This window comes from Chiloscyllium plagiosum, chromosome 26 (assembly GCF_004010195.1).
Source record: "Chiloscyllium plagiosum isolate BGI_BamShark_2017 chromosome 26, ASM401019v2, whole genome shotgun sequence".
Classification (NCBI taxonomy): domain Eukaryota; kingdom Metazoa; phylum Chordata; class Chondrichthyes; order Orectolobiformes; family Hemiscylliidae; genus Chiloscyllium; species Chiloscyllium plagiosum.
This window is the reverse complement of record NC_057735.1, coordinates 9,169,483-9,190,440: the sequence shown is the minus strand read 5'-3', so window position 1 is coordinate 9,190,440 and position 20,958 is coordinate 9,169,483. Positions and strand designations below refer to the sequence as shown.

Genomic DNA, 20,958 nt, shown 5'->3' with positions numbered 1-20,958 from the left:
TTTGTTCCTAGAAATTTTCCATAATGGAAAACGCATGGGATAATTTCTTCAGCTATTTCACCAGAGTCTTTAAAAAATAGCCTTCAGGGAAAAAATCCTTTAAGCGTGGAGAAAAGATGGAGTGTAGATGGTCACTTTCTACAGTACACAATCTTGAGATCCTGTTTGTTTTCCAATGAAATTAACTCATTTTGAGGTTTTATCAGATCCTTTACTTGCTTTTCCTAAAAACCGTAAATGCTGTTATTTGAATTTCTATGACTGCCATGAAGTACTTCATCAAATTACAATTCTATGTGTGCTTGAGACTAGATGCTGAGTGGCTGCAAGCTATATCTTCCATATCTGGCAGTATTATATAAATGTTTCTGGCAAGAATCATTGATGACTAATCAGAAAAATTAACTCTTGACTGACTTTTCCCCTTCCATAGCAGAAAGTTGTTACTAACTGAGATCAACTCAAACCACAGACCGGGATCCAAGCTAAAACCTCTTTTTGGTTCAGGTACCTCCACCAGCTGAGACATTAGCAGAAGTTCCTCAGTCTCATCACTAGATGATCTTGATGCTCAATGCTAAAAGAGAAAGCAATGCATTGAAAAGGGGGCTGGATTATTTATTTTTTTTTTATCTTTGTATGACAGCCAAAATAGGGGAAGCTTTAACTGCTGCAATCCTGGATCTGGTGGAACTCTACTGCAACAGTTTCAATGCAGATTTCCACACGGTGGTTCCATGCCGGAGGGATGCTCAAACACAAAGTGCCTCCCTCGTTGATAGTCCCCTCTGTTTTACCATCTATGCAGCTCACCGGATTCCCATCTCATGGGCAACAAGGTAAGGGAATTATGTTTAGCCTGTCAAATAAAAATCTCTGCTGTTGAAATCAACATTTCCAACTGTGTAAAATCCCCTCTGGATCACACTTTTGTTTGAATATTTGTATAAGTCTGAAGGAGCCTGGAAAAGGTTGGTCTTTCAGTTTGTGGTGGAAACTGGTGCTTTAGCTTTTGCAAGATGATAAGTGGAATATTTAATTAAAGGTAGAAGACAGAGGATGGTGGTGGAGGGTTGTTTTTCAGATTGGAGCCTGTGATCAGTGGAGTGCCACAAGAATCAGTGCTGGGTTCACTACTTTTCATCATTTATATAAATGATTTGGATGTGAGCATAAGAAGTATAGTTAGTAAGTTTGCAGATGACACCAAAATTGGAGGTGTAGTGGACAGGGAAGATGGTTACCTTGGATTACAACATGATCTTGATCAGATGGGCCAATGGGCTGAGAAATGGCAGATAGAGTTTAATTTAGGTAAATGTGAGGTGCTGCATTTTGGGAAAGCAAATCTTAGCAGGACTTATACACTTAATGGTAAGGTCCCAGGAAGTGTTGCTGAACAAAAAGACCTTGGAGGTACATAGCTCCTTGAAAGTGGAGTCACAGGGAGATAGGATAGTGAAGAAGGTGTTTGGTATGCTTTGTTTTATTGGTCAGAGTATTGAGTACAGGAGTTGGGTGGTCATGTTTGCGGCTGAACAGGACATTAGTTAGGCCACTGTTGGAATATCGTGTGCGATTCTGATCTTCTTATCGGAAAGATATTGTAAAACTTGAAAGAGTTCAGAAAAGATTTACAAGGATGTTGCCAGGGTTGGAGGATTTGAGCTATAGGAAGAGGTTGAATAGACTGGAGCTGTTTTCCCTGCAGTGTCGGAGGCTGAGGGGTCACCTTATAGAAGTTTATAAAATCATGAGGGGCATGGATAGGATAAATCTACAAAGTCTTTCCCCTGGGGTGGAGTTGTCCAGGACTAGAGGGCATAGGTTTAGGGTGAGAGGAGAAAGATATAAAAGAGACCTAAGGGGCAACGTTTTCACACAGAGGGTGGTACGTGTATGGAATGAGCTGCCAGAGGAAGTGGTGGAGGCTAGTATAATTGCAACATTTAAAAGGCATTTGGATGGGTATATGAATCGGAAGGGTTTGGAGGGATATGGGCTGGGTGCTGGCAAGTAGGACTAGATTGGGTTGGAATATCTGGTCAGCACAGACAAGTTGGATTGAAGGGTCTGTTTCCGTGCTGCACGTCTCTATGACTCCAATACAGCAAACCTTTTATTAACCAACACCTACGGGACAAGGAGTGTGCCAGTTGATTAACTATTCTGGCTAATCAAGAGGTACTCAAAATCACAGTAAACTCTGACCAAGTAAAGCTTTGAGAAATCAACATCCCTCAAAAATGTCTATGTAAAAACATCAACAAACTTCCTAAAATCAATGTAGAAACTCGCAGTAATTAATAGAAATGTAATACATGGGGTATACACATCACTGTTATACTTTATTTACAGCATAATGCTCTGACATTGTGGTAGATCATTGCATTTGAGGTGTATAATTTTTTGCCAGGTTTGTTAAGAGTAGCAGTTGAAAAGGGCCGATTTTAAAAAAAAAACATTTTTTTTTAACATGGAAGTTTGGGCTAGTCCTCAATGAAATTAAATGAAAATGAAGAAGCAAAGAACATTTATTACAGTTCCTTATCCAGAAGCTCACCAAAGTGCTATTCTGGCATAAATTTCTTCATTAGTCGGGATACTGAATACAGTACTGAATAAATAATGCTGAACTCCTACAGACCATTGATTTAGGTTATCAAGATATTTGTGACCAATTAAAGAGAATGTCAAGACCATGGAGAGGAACAGAAGAAGTTATGAGTTGATGCAGAATAGATGGATCTTGGCTGCAGCTGTGGTTAGAGAAACTAGGATTCTACTCATTAGATCAAAGAAATTTGAGAGAAGATGTATTGGAAATATACAGGAAAAAAAAATTCCACTGACAGATCAATTGGGGAGCAAAAGATATAAATAAAAGGTATTTGGACCAAGTTTGTTTCATGGGAAGAATCTTAACACATGACTGATTGTTGATGTGCCTACCAGAATCTGTGTAAGGCTTTGAAGGTTCAATTTTGAAAAAGCAATATTGAAAAGGCCATTGAGATAGACCAAAACAATGAGTCAAGTGGATAGCTCATTTGGATGCTCAGCATAGGCACGATAGACTGAATAGACATTTTCAATGCTGTACAAATCTGTGACTCCATGAGCAGAAGCTGAGTCTTCCAATTGCTTTTTCACTTGTTACAAGTAAAAGGAGACCGGAAGATGAGATAGAAAGTACAGCAGTGAAATACTGTCACGTAATCGCACTGAATATTCAAGAGAAATGTAAATTTATTTTTAAAATCTCCTTACTATTTCTCAATGTTCAGTAATTAGCCATAATATTCTGTAGTTTTGATATCAGAAAAAGCCTACATCAATGAATGTAGTTTTCCTGACAAAGAATTATGCATAAACAATGGATATTTTTCCTGTGTACAGTTGTAATGACATTGCTGTTTAAATATGAAAGCATTAATTGCTAGTTAGGGGCAAAGAGGTGAAGTTCGGTGCAGAGATTGTGTTCCAATTGACTGATACAATCTGAATACATTGTTGTCTGTTCACCTCAGAGCTGGATTTCTGTTCAGACTAGGCTGAGGGGAGTAATGTTTTCTTCTTCTGCTGTTCAAAATGGCATTTTCAACTGTGTAGAATCCCCTCTGGATCACACTAGGAGTCAGCTTAGATTTATATTCAAACATCTGCAGTAAAGCTTGAACCCTTGAGCCTGATACTTGAGAAAGGTGAGGATGATTATGACCAAATTAAGGGAAGAGTGATCTTGCATTTCAGTAGTGCTTTTCACGTCAGGATATACCAAAGCACATTACAGCCGTGAAGTACTTTTGAAGTATAGTGCATGTGGTAATGTAGAAATTGCAGCAACCAATTTGCTTACAACGTGACACAGAAATAGCAAATTTATTTTAAGCATTAGTTGAGGGATAAATATCGACAGGATGCCACATCTACTACTTCAAGATAGGTAAGTGAAATACACTACCTTGCTCTGAGGTGTCTGGTGGTACCTAGATTTTAAAGCATGATCAGAAAGACAGGACTTGCCACTATACAAAACTCCTTCATTTGAAAAGAAAGGAATGCCCTGGGTTCTGTGCTTAAATCTCTGACTTGGAACGAGTGATCAGTGTGAGAATTGAATGTACAATCTTCTGGACAATAAACAGCACATAGTGGGAAGCTAAAGACACTGGCTTGAAATTTGCAACAAAGTGGTGGTTTGTGTGCTTTAGTTGGTCATAGCAATCTTGGAATAGGGTGGGGGAATCGGCCAGGTCTTTGCTGTCTTATTCAACAAGGTTTCTGGCAAGTGCTTCTAGAAAGTTGTTTGTGGCAGCTTTTATTCCTCATCAGGTAGGTGACATCGATGGGACTTGCACATTGTAACATGGACATGATGCTAGTTGACTCCAGGCTATTGGAAAATCAGCGTCTTACGGTGAGGAAGGAAGAAGTTTATAATGACATAAATGCAGCTAGTGCTATCCACACAATATCCTGGGAATGAAATGCTGAGAGAACAGATGGTGCCCAGTAGGTGCTTTGCGACACCATCAAATAGATGTGCTTTTTTTAAAAAAGAAAAGAGTTTGGATCATAGACACAAGGTGAATTAAGTGTCCGAAATAGAAGTCTGTGTGATCCCTAGAGCATCTGTGTAATCACAATTGGCCAGTGAAAGGGTTAATCCTTTGCACTGGCCTGTGGCTGGAGCTGTGACAGGGACAATAGCCTTTCTGCTGTTTCTTTCTTGCCTCTTAACAAACAGCAGACAGCATGCCTCAGTATGAAGGGTAAAGGTATCAGCCAATGCCTGTTGACCTGCTTTTTGCTTTGGAGTAGCCGAGGGGGTTTATTTGAATCTTGGGAAACTTCCCACAGTGTCTTTTTTTTCTCTCTCTCTCTTCCCAAGGCCCCGTGTCATAGAAAAGGCTGATAGAAACTGCGGTGCCCCTTGGGACCTCTGCTATTGTGTACCTCTAATGTATGCTGATTGACGATTGGCTCTGATAAATGATGTACCCTGGGAAACTCTGTTTGCCCTTTGGCCTTTGTCCCCAGATGTAATCCGCCCCCTACTTGTCGCCAGGCACCTGTCACATGCTTGGTCTGTGCTGAGAAGCATTTTCTGTGCAGGCATCTTCAATGGACAGATGTCCTTCTGCCTCTCGCTGGCTCCCACACTAACCTCAAGGTATAGATTCAAGGGAGGGGGAAGGGCACAGACTGTTCTTTGTCACTCTGAAGTGTTTTAACTCGCTGAGAGCAGAGGTATGATTACAGTTTGATTGCTTCCAAAGCAAAATTACATATATTTATTTAAGGAGTTTTACCAACTCCCTCTTGTATTAGCATTCCAAGTTTTAAACTGAAACTGTTTCAAGAATCTTTGCAACTCACACTCGCTGCACGTTAAATGTTTTGGAAACTGCCTTCGAGTTGTCAAATTTTGTTTGTTTGGTAATGCTCCTGTGAAGCACCTTGTGATGTTTTACTGGGCTAATGGCACTGTTTAAATGAAGTCCTTGTAGGAAAGAATGTACTGACTTGGAATGAAAGCCCCTTTTCCAGCCCAAACATTAAACTACTAGAGAAACTTTTCTGTTCTGCACTAGAAAATGGTTGCCAATTATCTTTGTTCATCCTCCACCTCGGCCTGAATTGGTCAGTTTTCATTCATTTACCCAGTGAATAACCTTGACACTACAAAGACAGGAATTCTTCATCATTTAAGATTAATCCATAGATGCAAAATAATTAGCTGTAATATAGAGTTACACTGTAAGCAATTCTGCAACATGAATTCCTGCTCTCTCTCTCTCTCTCTCTACAGTCTCTTCCCTGATTCAAAATTATAAGACCATCTGATTTGGAGGAGGATTAGGCCATTCAGCCCTTTGAATCTCCTTTTAATAGGAACATGGCTGATCGATAATCTTCATTTCACTTTCCTCCCTTTCCTCCCCATAATTCTTGATTCATTTATTGATTAAAAATCTGACTAACTTTGTGTTGAATATTCTTAATGACCCACTCTCAACAGCTCTCTGTATTAAACAATTCGAAGATTCCATGACCTTTTAAGAGAAGAAGTTCCTCCTCATCTCTGTTTTATTCTGAGATTATATCTTCTCGTTCTAGAAATATTCCTCTCCACACCTACCAGGTCAAGCCCCAAGGAATCTTGTCTATTTCAATAAGGCCATCTCTCATTCTTTTAAACTTTAATGAGTGCAGGCCTAATCTAATGTATCTCTCCTCATAAGGAAACCCCTCCACAACCAGTGTCAGCCTACCGAAACTTCTCTGAACTTCCTCCAATGCCAGTATAGCTTTCCTTCAGTAAGGTGTGATCTCACTAGTGCCTTACATAGTTTTAGCAAGATCTCCCTACTTTTATATTCCATTCCTTTTGTAACAAAGGCCAACATTACATTTTGTTTTCCCAACTATTTGCTGAACTTGAGTGCTAGCACTTTTGTGATTCATGCCCAAGGACTCCCAGACACTGCTGTGCTGCAGCTTTTCCTTGAATATATTCAGCTTTTCTACACTTTCAGCCACAGTGCACAACCTAATATTTTACCTTCCATGTCAGTTTTTGCCCACTCAGTTAATTTGTGTGTGTCTCTCTCCCCCACTCTCTCTCTCTCTCTCTATCTCTCTCTCTGTGTGTAGACCTTTTTTCTCATTCTCACTACGTTCCTTTCCACCAGTTTTTGTGTCATTCGCTAAAGTGATGATGGAACATTCATTTTACGCCATCCAAGACATTAATATACTTTGCAAATAAATTTGGTCACAGCACTGATCCATGTGACACCAGTAGTTATAGGCTGTCACCCTGAAAATGGCCCTCTTGTCCCAACTCTCTCTGTCATCTATTAGCCAATCATCTATCAGTGCTACTCACAATAGCATGGGCTCTTATTAAATTGTTTAATGTGCAGCATTTTATCAAAAGCCTTTTGGAAATCCAAATATATTACATCTATTCATTCCCCTTTATATCTCATGCTTGTTACGTCCTCAAAGAATTCTAATAAATTTGTCAGGTGTGATTTTTCCCTTTGTGAAGCCACGCTGACTCTGCTTAATTATATTATGCATTCCTAAATTCATTGCCACTACACCCTTTTTAATGGATTCTTGTCTTTTCCGAATGGTAGGTGTTAAGCTAACTAACTGATAACTTTTTTTTTGTTTGTTTCCTTCCCTCTTTGGTAAAGGTCATACTTCGGCAGTTTTGAAGTCATGTGAGACTTTTCCTGAATCCAAGAATTCTTGAAAGATTACTACCAAGGCATCTACTGTCATTGTTACTTTCTTTAATATCTTTGGATGAAACCCATCAAGCCCAGGAGACTTTTAGTCCCATTAGTTTCTCTAGTAATTTTTCCTCTAGTGATAGTTATTGTGTTTATTTCTTTTTTTCCCTTGATTATTTTGTTTTGTTTTGGAAAGATATTAGTATCTTCTACTATGAAGACCGATATAAAATATATTTTCATCTGCTCTACCACATTGCTTGGTTCAAATTGGATGGTACATAATTAAAACTGTTGTACTCTTTGGTTAAAATTGCTGCTGGATGACACAAATTTTTCCTGAGTGAAAATGCACTTCGTTTTCACAGAAATAGAGTTTAGGCACAATATGGATGAGTCTATGTCCATGCTGTATGACACTTACACGCATAAACTATATTGTGGCTAATAAATAGGAACTGTACACTTTATGCAATAAGTAGCCTGTTCTTTGCTGAATAAATAACTGTAATATTTGCAGAGTAAGTAAACACAGTGAGCAAAACTTTCCTGCAACTATGTATAATTAAGTAATTCACACTTTCAACCCTGTGGAAGAAACATGAATTCAGGTTAGCACTAGAAATTTTTATGAATTAAAACTTTCAGTAGCAAGTTAACCTATTGAAGGACTTATACACTTAATGGTAAGGTCCTCAGGAGTGTTGCTGATCAAAGAAACCTTGGAGTGCAGGTTCATAGCTCCTTGAAAGTGGAGTCGCATGTAGATAGGATAGCGAAGAAAACATTTGGTAAGCTTGCCTTTATTGGTCAGTGATTGAGAACAGGAGTTGGGATATCACGTGACCGTGCAGGAAATTGTTTCGGCCACTTTTGGAATATTACATGCAATTTCAATTTCCCTGCTAAAAGAAGGATGTTGTGAAACTTGAAAGGGTTCAGAAAAGTTTTAAAAGGATTTTGCCAGGGTTCTAGGGCTTGAGCTATAGGGAGAGACTGAATAGGCTAAGAGCTATTTTCCCTGGAGCATCAGAAGCTAAGGGATGATCTTTTAGAGGTTTATAAAATCATGAGCAGCATGGATAGGGTAAATAGATAAGGTCTTTTCCCCAGAATGGGGAAGTCCAAAACTAGAGACATAGGGGCAATGTTTTTCATGCAAAGGGTAGTGTAAGGAGCGAGCTGCCAGAGGAAGTGGTAGAGGCTGGTACAATTATAACGTTTAAAAGGCATCTGGATGGGTACATGAATAGGAGGGGTTTAGAGGGATATGGGCGAGGTGCTGGCAAATGGAACTAGGTTAATTAAGATATCATTGACGAGTTGGAACGAAGGGTTTGTTTCTGTGCTGTATATTTCTAAGACTCAATGGTTATATGATCACTACTAGGCTAGCTTTTCATTGAATTCAAAGCCTGTCCACTTTCTGCAAGGCATAATTCGGGAATGTGATGGAACAATCCCCATTTGCCTGAATGAGTGCAGTCCTAACAACACACAACAAGCTTGACAGCATCCAGGACAAAATAACCTGTTTGACTGCACCACATCTACAAACCTCCACTCCCTCCACCATTGATGCTCAATAGAGTAGCGTGTGCTATCGACCAGATGCACTGCAGAAATTAACCAAGCCTCCTGAAAAAGCACCTTCAAAACTCATCACTATCACCATCTTGAAGGAAAAAGACAGCAGATACATGATAACACTGCCACCTGTAAGTTCCTCTCCAAGTCACACACCATTTTGACTTGGAAATATAATGCTGTTTTTTCAGTGTTGCTTGGTCAAAATCCTGGAATTTGCTGCCTAACAGCATTGTTGGTCTACCTACAACACATGGACTTAAAGTTCAAGAAGGCAGCTCACCACCACCTTTTCAAGAGCAACTAGAAATGGGCAATAAATGCTTGTCCAGCCAGTGACACTACTATTGCACACATGAATAAAAATAAAAATTCACCGGCAGCTGTAATGGGATTTGAGCCCATGTCCCAAAACAGGGGCCTGAGTTTTATTAGGTCTGGTCCAATTATATAACTCCACTATTGCTACCACCTCCCCTGAATAAATCCTGCTTCTCAGCACCTTGTATGTTACAGAACCTCAGGTGCAAATCCAGGTTCCTTTTAAATGAGTTGAAAGTTTCAATATCAACATCAAACTAAGCATCGAATTCCAGACATCCACCATTTTCTGATTGAAAAAGATACTTCTCATTTCCCTTTAATTCTTCTACCAATCACTTTAATTCTGTGCCCTTGTTAATTTGCCTTTCGACTCGGGGAAGCAGCTCTTTTCCGTCCACTCTATCCAACCTTCTTGTTATTTTGGACATTTCAATTAAGTTATCTTTCAGCCTTGTCTCTTCCAAGGAAAACCACCCTTGCCTATCCAATTTTTCATCATCCAATTTTCAAGCACTTGCAACATTGTTGTAAACCTTCCCTTGAATTTTTTTTATTGTATTCCAAAACTGAGAGGTGCAAAGCAAAGGTTACTGAATAATGTGAATTTCTCACAGCCAAGTGCATCTTGAAACCATCTTCTAGTTTTTGAGTAGATTGGGATGCAGGCTACTGAGACAGAAGATAACCAATCTGTTTGATCAAAATTGAGTACACAAGAAGTTTGGAACTGAATAGTGATCAAGGGTGACATTAACAGTGGGTTTATCATTAACTTTATTCTTGTTTCCTTCCCCGGCCTCATCAGTTATGAAGATTTTTATTTGTCATGTGGCCTCAGTCATGGTGGGAAAGAGTTGTGTGGTCAGCTGCAGACCAAGAAAGCTCATGTCTACAAGTACCTGTTCCATCTTCTTATATGGGACCAAAAGTGAGTAAAAGAGACTTTGTTCTGCACATATAGAAGTAAGTTTTTTTTTTCCTAATATGCTTTCTATCGAGTGTAAACACCTCCCAGAAGCAGTTGGGCTAAATGGCATGTTTCTGTGTTGTACGTTCTGTGTAGTTCACTTATTTTGGCCAATTCAGATTTCTAGCTTTAGTTTTATTATGTCATCTTTAGATTTTAGATTAGATTACTTTACAGTGTGGAAACAGGCCCTTCGGCCCAACAAGTCCACACCGACCCGCCGAAGCGCCCATACCCCTACATTTACCCCTTCCCTAACACTACGGACAATTTAGCATGGCCAATTCACCTGGCCTGCACATCTTTGGACTGTGGGAGGAAACCGGAGCACCCGGAGGAAACCCACACAGCCACAGGGAGAATGTGCAAACTCCACACAGTCAGTCATCCTTTCCTGATGCATGTTGTGGCCCAGCAACATGAAAAGCACCTCCAGTACCTCATTCCAAAGTGAATGTCCTTTTATGTGTGACCCTTTAGTAAATCTGGCAATGCTCACTTTGCTCAAATACTGACAGCTGTGTAGCAAGAATCCAGTGGCATTTAAACCAAATAAAACCGTTCATAATTAGTATGTAGTCACTGTTCATCCTGTTTTCCCCGCCTCCCTCAACTTCAAAAGGTTACTCTGCTCTTAGCTGTTCTCTCAGCATCGTTACTCTACACAACTCTCTTCTCTAGCCAAACAATCCAAAAGATTTCAAAATGATGAGTTGAGCTGTGTTTTAATCTTGTATTCCTTTGCCTCTTTCAGCATCTGTTTTCCAATTAATATTAATCAGCTGCCACAAGAGACCCTTTTGACACTGACGTTGTATGCATTTCCCGTTCCCCCTCCTGGGACCTCATCTGAAGGCAACAAACAGCGACGGACAGCAGAAACAATGGGATGGGTCACTATGCCACTTTTTAACTTCAGACAGTAAGTTTTTGGTGTCAAATAACAGACAATGCTCTACTTAAAGGTTTCAGCACAGTCCAGTTAGCATGGATAAATAAGTGGCAATTTGATGTTGGGATTCAGGGCTTGAGATGAATTTTTATTTTGAGTGATTGTTTTCCTATGTGGCCATAATTTATATTTTCACTGACAGCATTCAACCACTTCCCTTGTGCATTTATGAAAAAAATCTAGCAAATAACCTGCTAAAGTGCTGATATGTGGCATTGCTGACTGATTTACCAAGGCTGCAATATTGCTGGACTGATTATGACACTCTGCTGTCTTGTGCTTGTGCAACAGACCTTGCAGAAGTTCTGGCCTATGACCAGTCCTACAGAACTTGCCAGTGGTGGAGCATGTTGGTTATTGTGGAAGGATCACAGATCTTTTATATTGTTTGTAACCTGTATGGCAACAGGTGTGTCGTTGGCTGCACTATATGAGGCTTAGCATAAGAGATCTGTTATCTCTCACGATGTGTCAGGAGACTTGAGATTAGACTCATTAAATTGAGCAACTTCTCAATCTTTGCAGTGCATTGATGAGTCGCCCTGTGATTGATTTACCTCCAAGAGAGTGCAGACTATTGACAAATGACAGATTGTCCAGATGTATCTTGTGCTGGGCAGAGCTTGCACTGAAACTCTGACTGTTTAAATATAAGATGATTTATACTGTGTCCAATGGTGTTGGATTTGTAATCCTCAAGGACTGCATTTAATGCTGCTATTTTACTCAGTAGTGTATGATTAGATACAACAAAGGAAATACAATTTTTTTGAAAAAGAACCACTTCCTTTATTGAAGATATTGTTTTGAGGGTATGCTCCAGCTGTTTTTACATACACGGGTTTGGAAGTGACTCTTGGCAAAAAGCGAAATGAAGAGTAGTTCATTGTTTGATCTATTGTGGCGTTGTATATGGGTGTCAAGGTCAGTTGTAGCCATTGGTGAAACAAACTTAGAAGATAAGAGATGATGGTGCCAGAGTACTGTACAGAGGCTTTTAATGGGCTTGGAGAGCTGGTAAATACAGAACTGGGACAATAAATGCCACCAGAAGCCACAGTTTGTAGCTTCACCATGTGTCCATTGTAGCTGTAGATTTAAAAAATTATAATAAGATGACAGCAACAAAAATAGTCTTGGTAATTGAACGGATATGACAGCATAAGATTTTTCATTAAAGGGGATTTTCTAACTTTTGGCATTTATGTTTTGGTAATGTATCACTGCTCTGCATCTCACAAATTAGGCAGTGTGTAGAGGTCATGTCGCTGGTTGAGTAATCAAAAACCCAGGCTAACGTTCTCAGGATATGGGTTTGAATCCTACTGTGGCAGATGGTGAAATTTGAACTCCATTTTAAAAATCTGCAAGGAAAAGCTAACCACATGTAACCAATGCTAATTGTCGTAATACGTCATCTGGTTCACAATGCCCTATAGGGAAGGAAAGTGCCATTCGCACCTGGTCCTGGACTATGTCTGTCTCTCGACCCACAGCAATATGGCTGAGTCTTAACTGCCCACTGGGCAACGAGGGATGGGCAATAAATGCTGGCTTAGCCAGTGATGCTCACATCCCATGAATGAATTTAAAAAATACACTGGACTATTATGGTGATGCTAAAGTAACGATCATCAGTTTCTACCCGTGCTAGTTTTCCCAATTCTCTCCTGCTGTAGGAACTGACAGCTCTCCAAGTAGTTTTATCCATGAGCAGTCATGAGTGGATGAATGTCCAACTGTTTGGCTGTAGAGGACATCATGGCTGAGGCAGATCCGATGCTTTGATTTATTGCTTTTAACACATTGAAAGATCCCAGGAACTTGAAGAATGGTGTTTGAAGAATTTTCTGCATGTACAGTCAGGAAACAAGAGCTTTTTAAATCCTGGGAAAGTGTAATTAACAGAGTATAAAGTTTGAACGAGTGAACTCCAGACAATATTCACTGCTGCCTGAACAAATAATTTTGCAGTAAGAATCTGATTTGTAATCAGGAGCAGGAAATGAGTTGATTGTTTACTCCAAGAGGACAGTAAGACTAAATGTAGTCTATAGGAGAAAGTGAGGTCTGCAGATGCTGGAGATTAGAGCTGAAAATGTGTTGCTGGAAAAGCGCAGCAGGTCAGGCAGCATCCAAGGAACAGGAGAATCGACGTTTCGGTCATAAGCCCTTCTTCAGGAGTCTATACATGAGTTCATATCTCCATCTTTGATTGGAAATATTCCAATTTAACATTTTTTCAATAGAAGCTGATACGGCTGAACTTGTAATTTTGAAGTCTCTGGTAACCAAGTCACTGACACCAGATGTTTCAGTCTCTGGTTGGATTGACCTTAGACTGGTATCTTGGATGCTGTAGAATAGGGCATATTAAATCCTACACACAGACACTCACTCACTCATTCCAGGAGTATTTCTTGTGCCGACCAAATATCCCAACCCAATCTAGTCCCACCTGCCAGCTCCTGACCCATATCCCTCCAAACCCTTCATATTCATATACCCATCGAAATGCCTTTTAAATGTTGCAATGGTACCAGCCTCCACCACTTCCTCTGGCAGCTCATTCCATACACATACCACCCTCTGCGTGAAAACATTGCCCTTTAGATCCCATTTTTATCTTTCCCCTCGCACCCTAAACCTCTGCCCTCTAGTTCTGGACTCCCCCACCCCAGCAAAAATACTTTGTCTATTTATCATATCCATGCCCCTCATAATTTTATAAACCTCTATAAGGTCACCCCTCAGCCTCCAATGCTCCATATTCAACCTCACCCCATAGCTCAAATCCTCCAACCCTGGCAACATCCTTGTAAATACTTTCTGAACCCTTTCAAGTTTCACAACATCTTTCTGATAGGAAGGAGATCAGAATTGCACACAATATTCCAACAGTGACCGAACTAATGTCCTGTACACCCGCAACATGACCTCCCAACTCCTGTACTCAATGCTCTGACCAATAAAGGAAAACATACCAAACGCCTTCTTCACTACCCTATCTACCTGTAACTCCACTTTGAAAGAGCTATGAACCTCCACTCCAAGGTGTCTCTGTTCAGCAACGCTCCCTAGGACCTTACCATTAAGTGTATAAGTCCTGCTAAGATTTGTTTTTCCAAAGTGCAGCACCTCACATTTGTCTTAATTAAACTCCATCGACCACTTCTCAGCCCATTGGCCCATCTGATCAAGATCACGTAATCTGAGGTAACCTTCTTCGCTGTCCACTATGCCTCCAATTTTGGTGTCATCTGTAAAACTTACTAACTATACCTCTTATGCTCACATCCAAATCATTTATATAAATGACAAAAAGTAGTGTACCCAGTACCAATCCTTGTGGCACTCCACTGGTCACAGGCCTCCAATCTGAAAACCAACCCTCCACCACCATCCTCTGTCTTCTACCTCTGAGCCAGTTCTGTATCCAAATGGCTAGTTCTTCCTGTATTCTGAGAGGTCTAACCTTGCCTACCAGTCTCCCATGGGGATCCTTGTCAAACACCTTGCTGAAATCCATATAGATCACATCTACTGCTCTGCCCTCATCAATCCTCTGTTACTTCTTCAAAAAACTCAATCAAGTTTGTGAGACATGATTTCCCACGCACAAAGTCATGTTGACTATCCCGAATCAGTCCTTGTCTTTCTAAATACATGTACATTCTGTCCCTCACGATTCCCTCCAACAACTTGCCCACCGACGTCAGGCTCATTGGTCTATAGTTCCCTGGCTTGTCCTTACCACCGTGCTTAAACAGTGGCACCACGTTAGCCAATCTCCAGTCTTCCGGCACCTCACCTGTGACTATTGATGATACGAGTATATCAGCAAGAGGCTCAGCAATCACTTCTTTAGCTTCCCACAGAGTTCTTGGGTACACCTGATCAGGTCCTGGGGATTTATCCGCCTTTATGCATTTCAAGGTATCCAGCACTTCCTCCTCTGTAATACGGACATTTTTCAAGATGTCACCATCTATTTCCCTACATTCTATATCTTCCATATCCTTTTCAACAGTAAATACTAAAGCAAAATTCTCATTTAGTATCTCTCCCATTTTCTGCAGCTCCACACAAAGGCCGCCTTGTTGATCTTTGAGGGGCCCTATTCTCTTCCTAGTTATCCTTTTGTCCTTAATCTATTTGTAAAAACCATTTGGATTCTCCTTAATTCTATTTGCCAAAGCTATCTCATGTCCCCTTTTTGCCCTCCTGATTTCCCTCCTGATTTCCCTCTTAAGTATACTCCTCCTGCCTTTGTACTCTTCTAAGCGTTCACTTGATCTATACTGTCTGTACCTGACATATGCTTCCTTCTTTTTCTTAACCAAACCCTCAATTTCTCCAGCATTCCCTATACCTACCATCCTTTCCTTTCACTCTGGCAGGAATATACTTTCTCTGGATTCTCGTTATCTCATTTCTGAAGGCTTCCCATTTTCCAGCCGTCCCTTTACCTGCGAACATCTGCCCCTCCAATCAGCCTTTGAAAGTTCTTGCCTAATACCGTCAAAATTGGCCTTTCTCCAGTTTAGAACTCCAACTTTTAGATTTGGCCTATCCTCTTCTATCACTGTTCTAAAACTAATAGAATTATAGTCGCTGGCCCCAAAGTGCTCCCTCACTGACACCTCAGTCACCTGCCCTGCCTTCTTTCCCAAGAGTAGTCAAGTTTTGCACCTCTCTAGTAGGTACATCCACATACTGAATCAGAAAATTGTACACACTTAACAAATTCCTCTCCATCTAAACCCTTAACACTATCGCACTCCTAGTTTATATTTGGAAAGTTAAGATCCCCTACCATAACCACCATATTATTCTTACAGATAGCTGAGATCTCCATACAAGTTTGTTTCTCAATTTCGCTCTGACTATTGGGGGATCTATAATACAATCCCAATAAGGTGATCATCCCTTTCTTCTTTCTCAGTTCCACCCAAATAACTTCCCTGGATGTATTTCCGGGAATATCCTCCCTCAGCACAGCTGTAATGCTATCCCTTATCCAAAATGCCACTCCCCCTCCTCTCTTGCCTCCCTTTCTATCCTTCCTGTAGCATTTGTATCCTGAAACATTAAGCTGCCAGTCCTGCCCATCCCTGAACCATATTTCTGTAATTGCTATGATATCCCAATCCCAAGTTCCTAACCATGCCCTGAGTTCATCTGCTTTCCCTGTTAGGCCCCTTGCATTGAAATAAATGCAGTTTAATTTATTAGTCCTGCCTGCCCTGACTGTTTGACTTGCTTCTGTTCTCAACTGTATCAGTCTCAGATTGATCTCTTTCCTCACAATCTCCCTGGATCCTACCCCCCCCACCTTACTAGTTTAAATCCTCCCGAGCAGCTCGAGCAAATCTCTCGCCAGGAGACAGGTTGGACCGAAGGGTCTGTTTCTGTGCTGTACATCTCTATGACTCTATAACTGCTTACTACACAGACAAGCCACACCTCAGTTCACAGTCCGAGGCCAATAAAACAGCTGTTACATTAAGCTGCTGAGAAAGAAATGAGTTGAGTGGTTGGCTGGAGGGTTACACAAATATTGGACAAAGCCTTAGTAAACATGAGAGTTAAAGGTAAAACTGGTAAGAATAGAGAACAAAAGATGAATAAAGATATTGAGGTTCTTGTCAAGAATAAAAAAGAATAATCTATTAGAGATAGACAGTGAGATCAAATTAATCTCTCGAGTATAAAGAGTGTAGGGGTATTCTTAAGAGGGAAATTAGGAAGGTAAAGAGGGAATATGGGGAGCCTTGATAGATAAAGCTAAGGATAATCCAAAGAGATTCAGCAGGTACATTAAGAGCAACCAGACAGAAAATAGGCCCCTTAAAGATCAGCAGGGTTGTCTTTGTGTTGAACCTCAGGAGATGGGAGCAATTTCAAATGAATACTTCATGTTGGTTTTTACTGTGGAGAAAGAAATAGAAGATACAGACCTCAGGGAAATAAATATTGGTGCTTTGAAAACCGTTCACAATACAGAAGAGGAAGTTCTGGATGCCTTAGAAAACATAAAGATGGATAAATCTCTGGGACCTGATCAAATATATCCCAGGTCATTCTGAGAAGTTAGCAAGGAGATTGCTGGGTCCCTAGGAGAAATATTGTTTCATCTTTAACCACTGGTCAGGTGCCAGAGGATGGGCTAATGTTGTGACTTTATTTAAGAGAAGTCTGGGAAATATAGAACTATGAGTCTCCCCAGCGATGTTCCACAGGGATCAGTACTGAATCCACTTTTGTTTGTCATTTTGTCTAAATGATTTGAATGAGAATAAAGGAAACATGGTTAGTAGGTTTGCTGATGATGCCAAAATTGATGGTATAGTGGACAGTGAAGGTGGTTATCAAAGATGACAAAGAATCTTGATTAATTGAGTCAGTGGGCTGAGTGGCGCATGGAGTTTAATTTGGATAAGTTGAGGTGTTGCATTTTGGTAAAAAAAAAACAAGGGCAGGGCTTGTACAGTTAATGCTAGGGTCCTGGATATTGTTGGAAAACCAAGAGACCTTGGGGTTTGGGTACATAGTTCTTTGAAATTTACATCACATTCAGACAGGGTGGTTAAGAAGGTGTTTAGCACACTTGCCTTCATTGCTCAGACCTTTGTGTATAGGAGTTGGGTTGTCATATTGAGGTTGTACACGATGTTGGTAAGGCTACTTCTGGAGTACTGTATACTATTCTGGTTGCCCTGTTTTAGGAAGGATATTATTAAATTGGAGAGGGTTCAGAATGAATTTACCAAGATGTTGCTGGGAATGGAGGGTTTGAGGTGTAAAGACAGGTTGGGATTTCTTTCACTGGAGCATAGGAGGTTGAAGGGTGACCTTATAGAGGTTTTTAAATTATGAGATAAGATTAATAGTAAAGGTCTTCTCCCCAAGGTGGGGAAGTTCCAAATTAGCAGGCATATATTTAAAGTGAGGGAAGAAAGATTTTTAAAAAAACCTCAGGGCCACCTTTTTACACAGTGATTAGTGTGTAGAATGAACTTCCAGAGAAAGTGGTGGATGCAGGTACAGTTCCAACATTTAAAAGTCATTTGGATAAGTACATGAATAGCAACGGTTTGGAGGGATATGGGCCAAATGCAGGAAGGTAGAGCTAGTTTAGTTTGGGAATTTGGTTGATATGGACGTTAGACCAAAGGGTCTGTTGCCATGCTGTGTGACTCTGAGAGAGACAAAAGGAATTCTTATTGTCTCTTGGAGATGTCCGGAATTGCAATCAATGTAATGTTTTGAGAAAATATTTATTTGCATGCCAGCATTAATGTTGAGGTGGAACTGCAGATGAAATATTTTCCAGCTTTGCACCCAACAGGAACACTTATTGATAACAAAGATTAAATGTAGAGCAAAGGTCGCTGCTTTGTCCTATCACTGTATCTCAATCTGTTCTTTGAAACACGTGCTTCTTTTGCTTGAAACTTTGGGCTGTTTCCTTTTTCGTGCATTGAACTAACAGCTGTTGGTAATAGAATACAAGAGTGGGCAAAAGGGGAATTTAATCCTACCTGTTAGGACTGAATCGTACCTTCAAAATGTTTACTCCACACTCTGTCTCTGTCGTTATACTTGATTTGTGTAAAGGTGCCCTCTTCTGTTGGAATGAAGCCAGTACTCTGAGACTTTCCTTTCTTTTGATCGTTATGGAGTGAGCTACGTTCTTGATTTTTAAGCTTTTTGACCTCTATTGGGTGGGTAGTTAGAGGAACACAGCTGGGTTATCAGGTCGTTTCCAAGCCAGTAACAGCTGAACAACCCATGGAGTAGTTTTCTGGAAATCAACACACCTGTGATCGCAACTTTACTGTCTGACTCGACAGATAAACTGACCACAAATAGGTTTGATTGAGGGCATGTTACAGCAGCCTGTTCTTTGCTCGTTCCTTTACTGCATAATGATGTGGTCTGGCTATTGGGCAGCACTGAGAGTTGAGAAGAAATGCTAAAAATATGAAACACAATCAGATTCTTGCAGGATACTACCCTACGTATGAAAGAACAGAAGGGACAATGTTTCCATTGGCAACCTTCACTGACTTTGAGATTTTCAAGGACAGACTTTGATTTGAAAGATGGACCAATGGTTCTTTTAAACGTGGACTGACTGGCTGTTTGTTTTCAGTGCACTACCTTTATTTTTGCAGCTCAGTTTATATTAACTACACTGATGCTGCTTGCTGTGCTGAACCTACATCATTTAATCAGGGGCTCAGTTGTTTAAGTTCCTTCAAATTAAATCCTGACTTTGTTTTGGTTCTGGTTCCTATTTAATTAATTCTCCACATTTTATTGATGTGCCATCGGTGTTCTGATCTGTTAAGTATCCACATAGTTCTTTACACCCTTGAACGCCTTGATAGAGAGAATTGATTTTTTTAATGCAGTATAGATAAGGTATGGGAATATAAAAGCATTGTTCAGAAATAAAGATTTTTAATATTCAAAAAAGAATGTTGGGCACCTGAATTGCAAAATTTCATTCTGATCACAAAGAATAATTTGAAGGTGTTTACTTCTTTTAGTTTCCTCCTCCCCTAACTCCTGAGATGAGGCAGTTGAAGAGCAGGGTGTGCGTACTCCAGAGAAAGCTTATCATCCCCTTCTTGTTAGAGCATGGTGATTTTGAAGAGATTCTGATGGGAATGGAGGAAAGAAAAATCTAGTTTTTGCTAGAAATACAAGCTTGCATTTAGAGAGCATCCAGGGAACAGGAGATTCGACGTTTCGGGCACAGGCCCTTCTTCAGGAATGGCCGAAACGTCGAATCTCCTGTTCCCTGGATGCTGCCTGACCTGCTGTGCTGTTCCAGCAATAAAGTTTCAACTTTGATCTCCAGCATCTGCAGACCTCACTTTCTCCTGCATTTAGAGAGCACCTACACTGCCATAGAACAAGCTGATTTTCAGCCAGTGACTTCTTATGAAGCTTGTACTGTTGAAAATTCAGCAGCCAGTTTGCACATCGCAAGATCCCACAACCAACAAGGTGAGAATGGTGAGATAATTTGTTTTAGTGGGCCAGGGGTGAATGATTGACCTCGACACCAAGACACCAGGTTTGATTTCAGCCTCGGGCGACTGTCTGTGTGGAGTTTGCACTTTCTCCCCATGTCTGTGTGGGTTTCTTCCGGGTACTCCAAAGATGTGCTGATCAGGTGAATTGGCCATGCTAAATTGTCCATAGTTGTTAGGAGCATTAGAGGGGGGTGGGTAACTCTTTGGAGGGTCGGTGTGGACTAGTTGGGCCGAAGGGCCTGTTTCCACACTGTAGGGAATCTAATCTAATCTAAAAACTCGCCTGTCCTCGTCACATGATTCCTTGACCTTTTACGTTTGCCTACGAGAGCACATGAGCCTCCCATTAAAGTTGATTGTTCCCTGGATGCTGCAGTGACCGTGTCAATCTAGATTTTGTGCTCTAATACCTGAAATGTGCCTTAAATATGACAGGACAAAGAGTGAACAGCCACTAAGCCTTGACTGGTGCCTCATTATAACAGAGACCACATTTTATTTTAAGAAGAGCATTTAATTGGCTTTCATAAAATCCTTACAGTGTGGAAGCAGACCATTCAGCCCATGGGGTCCACAACAACCCTCTGAAAAGCTTCCCACCCAATCTCTGCAACCTGTAATTCCCATGGCTAATCCACCTAGCCTGCACATCCCTGTACACTATGGGTAATTTTGCATGACCAATCCACTTAACCTGTACATCTTTGGACTGTGGGAGGAAACCAGAGCACCTGGAGGAAACCTGCTAGACACTGGGAGAATGTGCAAGCTCCACACAGACAGTCGCCCAAGTGTGGAATGGAACCCAGGTGCCTGGTGCTATGAGGC

At 40.7% G+C, this 20,958-nt stretch overlaps 1 protein-coding gene across 6 annotated transcripts in view; it reads left to right on the top strand.

Moving 5' to 3' along the window:
• The window catches only part of pik3c2b (phosphatidylinositol-4-phosphate 3-kinase, catalytic subunit type 2 beta), a 181,856-nt gene that overhangs the window by 86,640 nt on the left and 74,258 nt on the right, over positions 1-20,958 (top strand). For all 6 annotated transcript variants that reach the window (XM_043716446.1, XM_043716445.1, XM_043716443.1 and 3 more), the window contains exons 11-13: positions 647-839; positions 9,967-10,089; positions 10,883-11,050. In XM_043716446.1, coding sequence (XP_043572381.1) covers positions 647-839; positions 9,967-10,089; positions 10,883-11,050 — 484 coding nt within the window. The remainder of the gene's footprint in view (positions 1-646; positions 840-9,966; positions 10,090-10,882; positions 11,051-20,958) is intronic.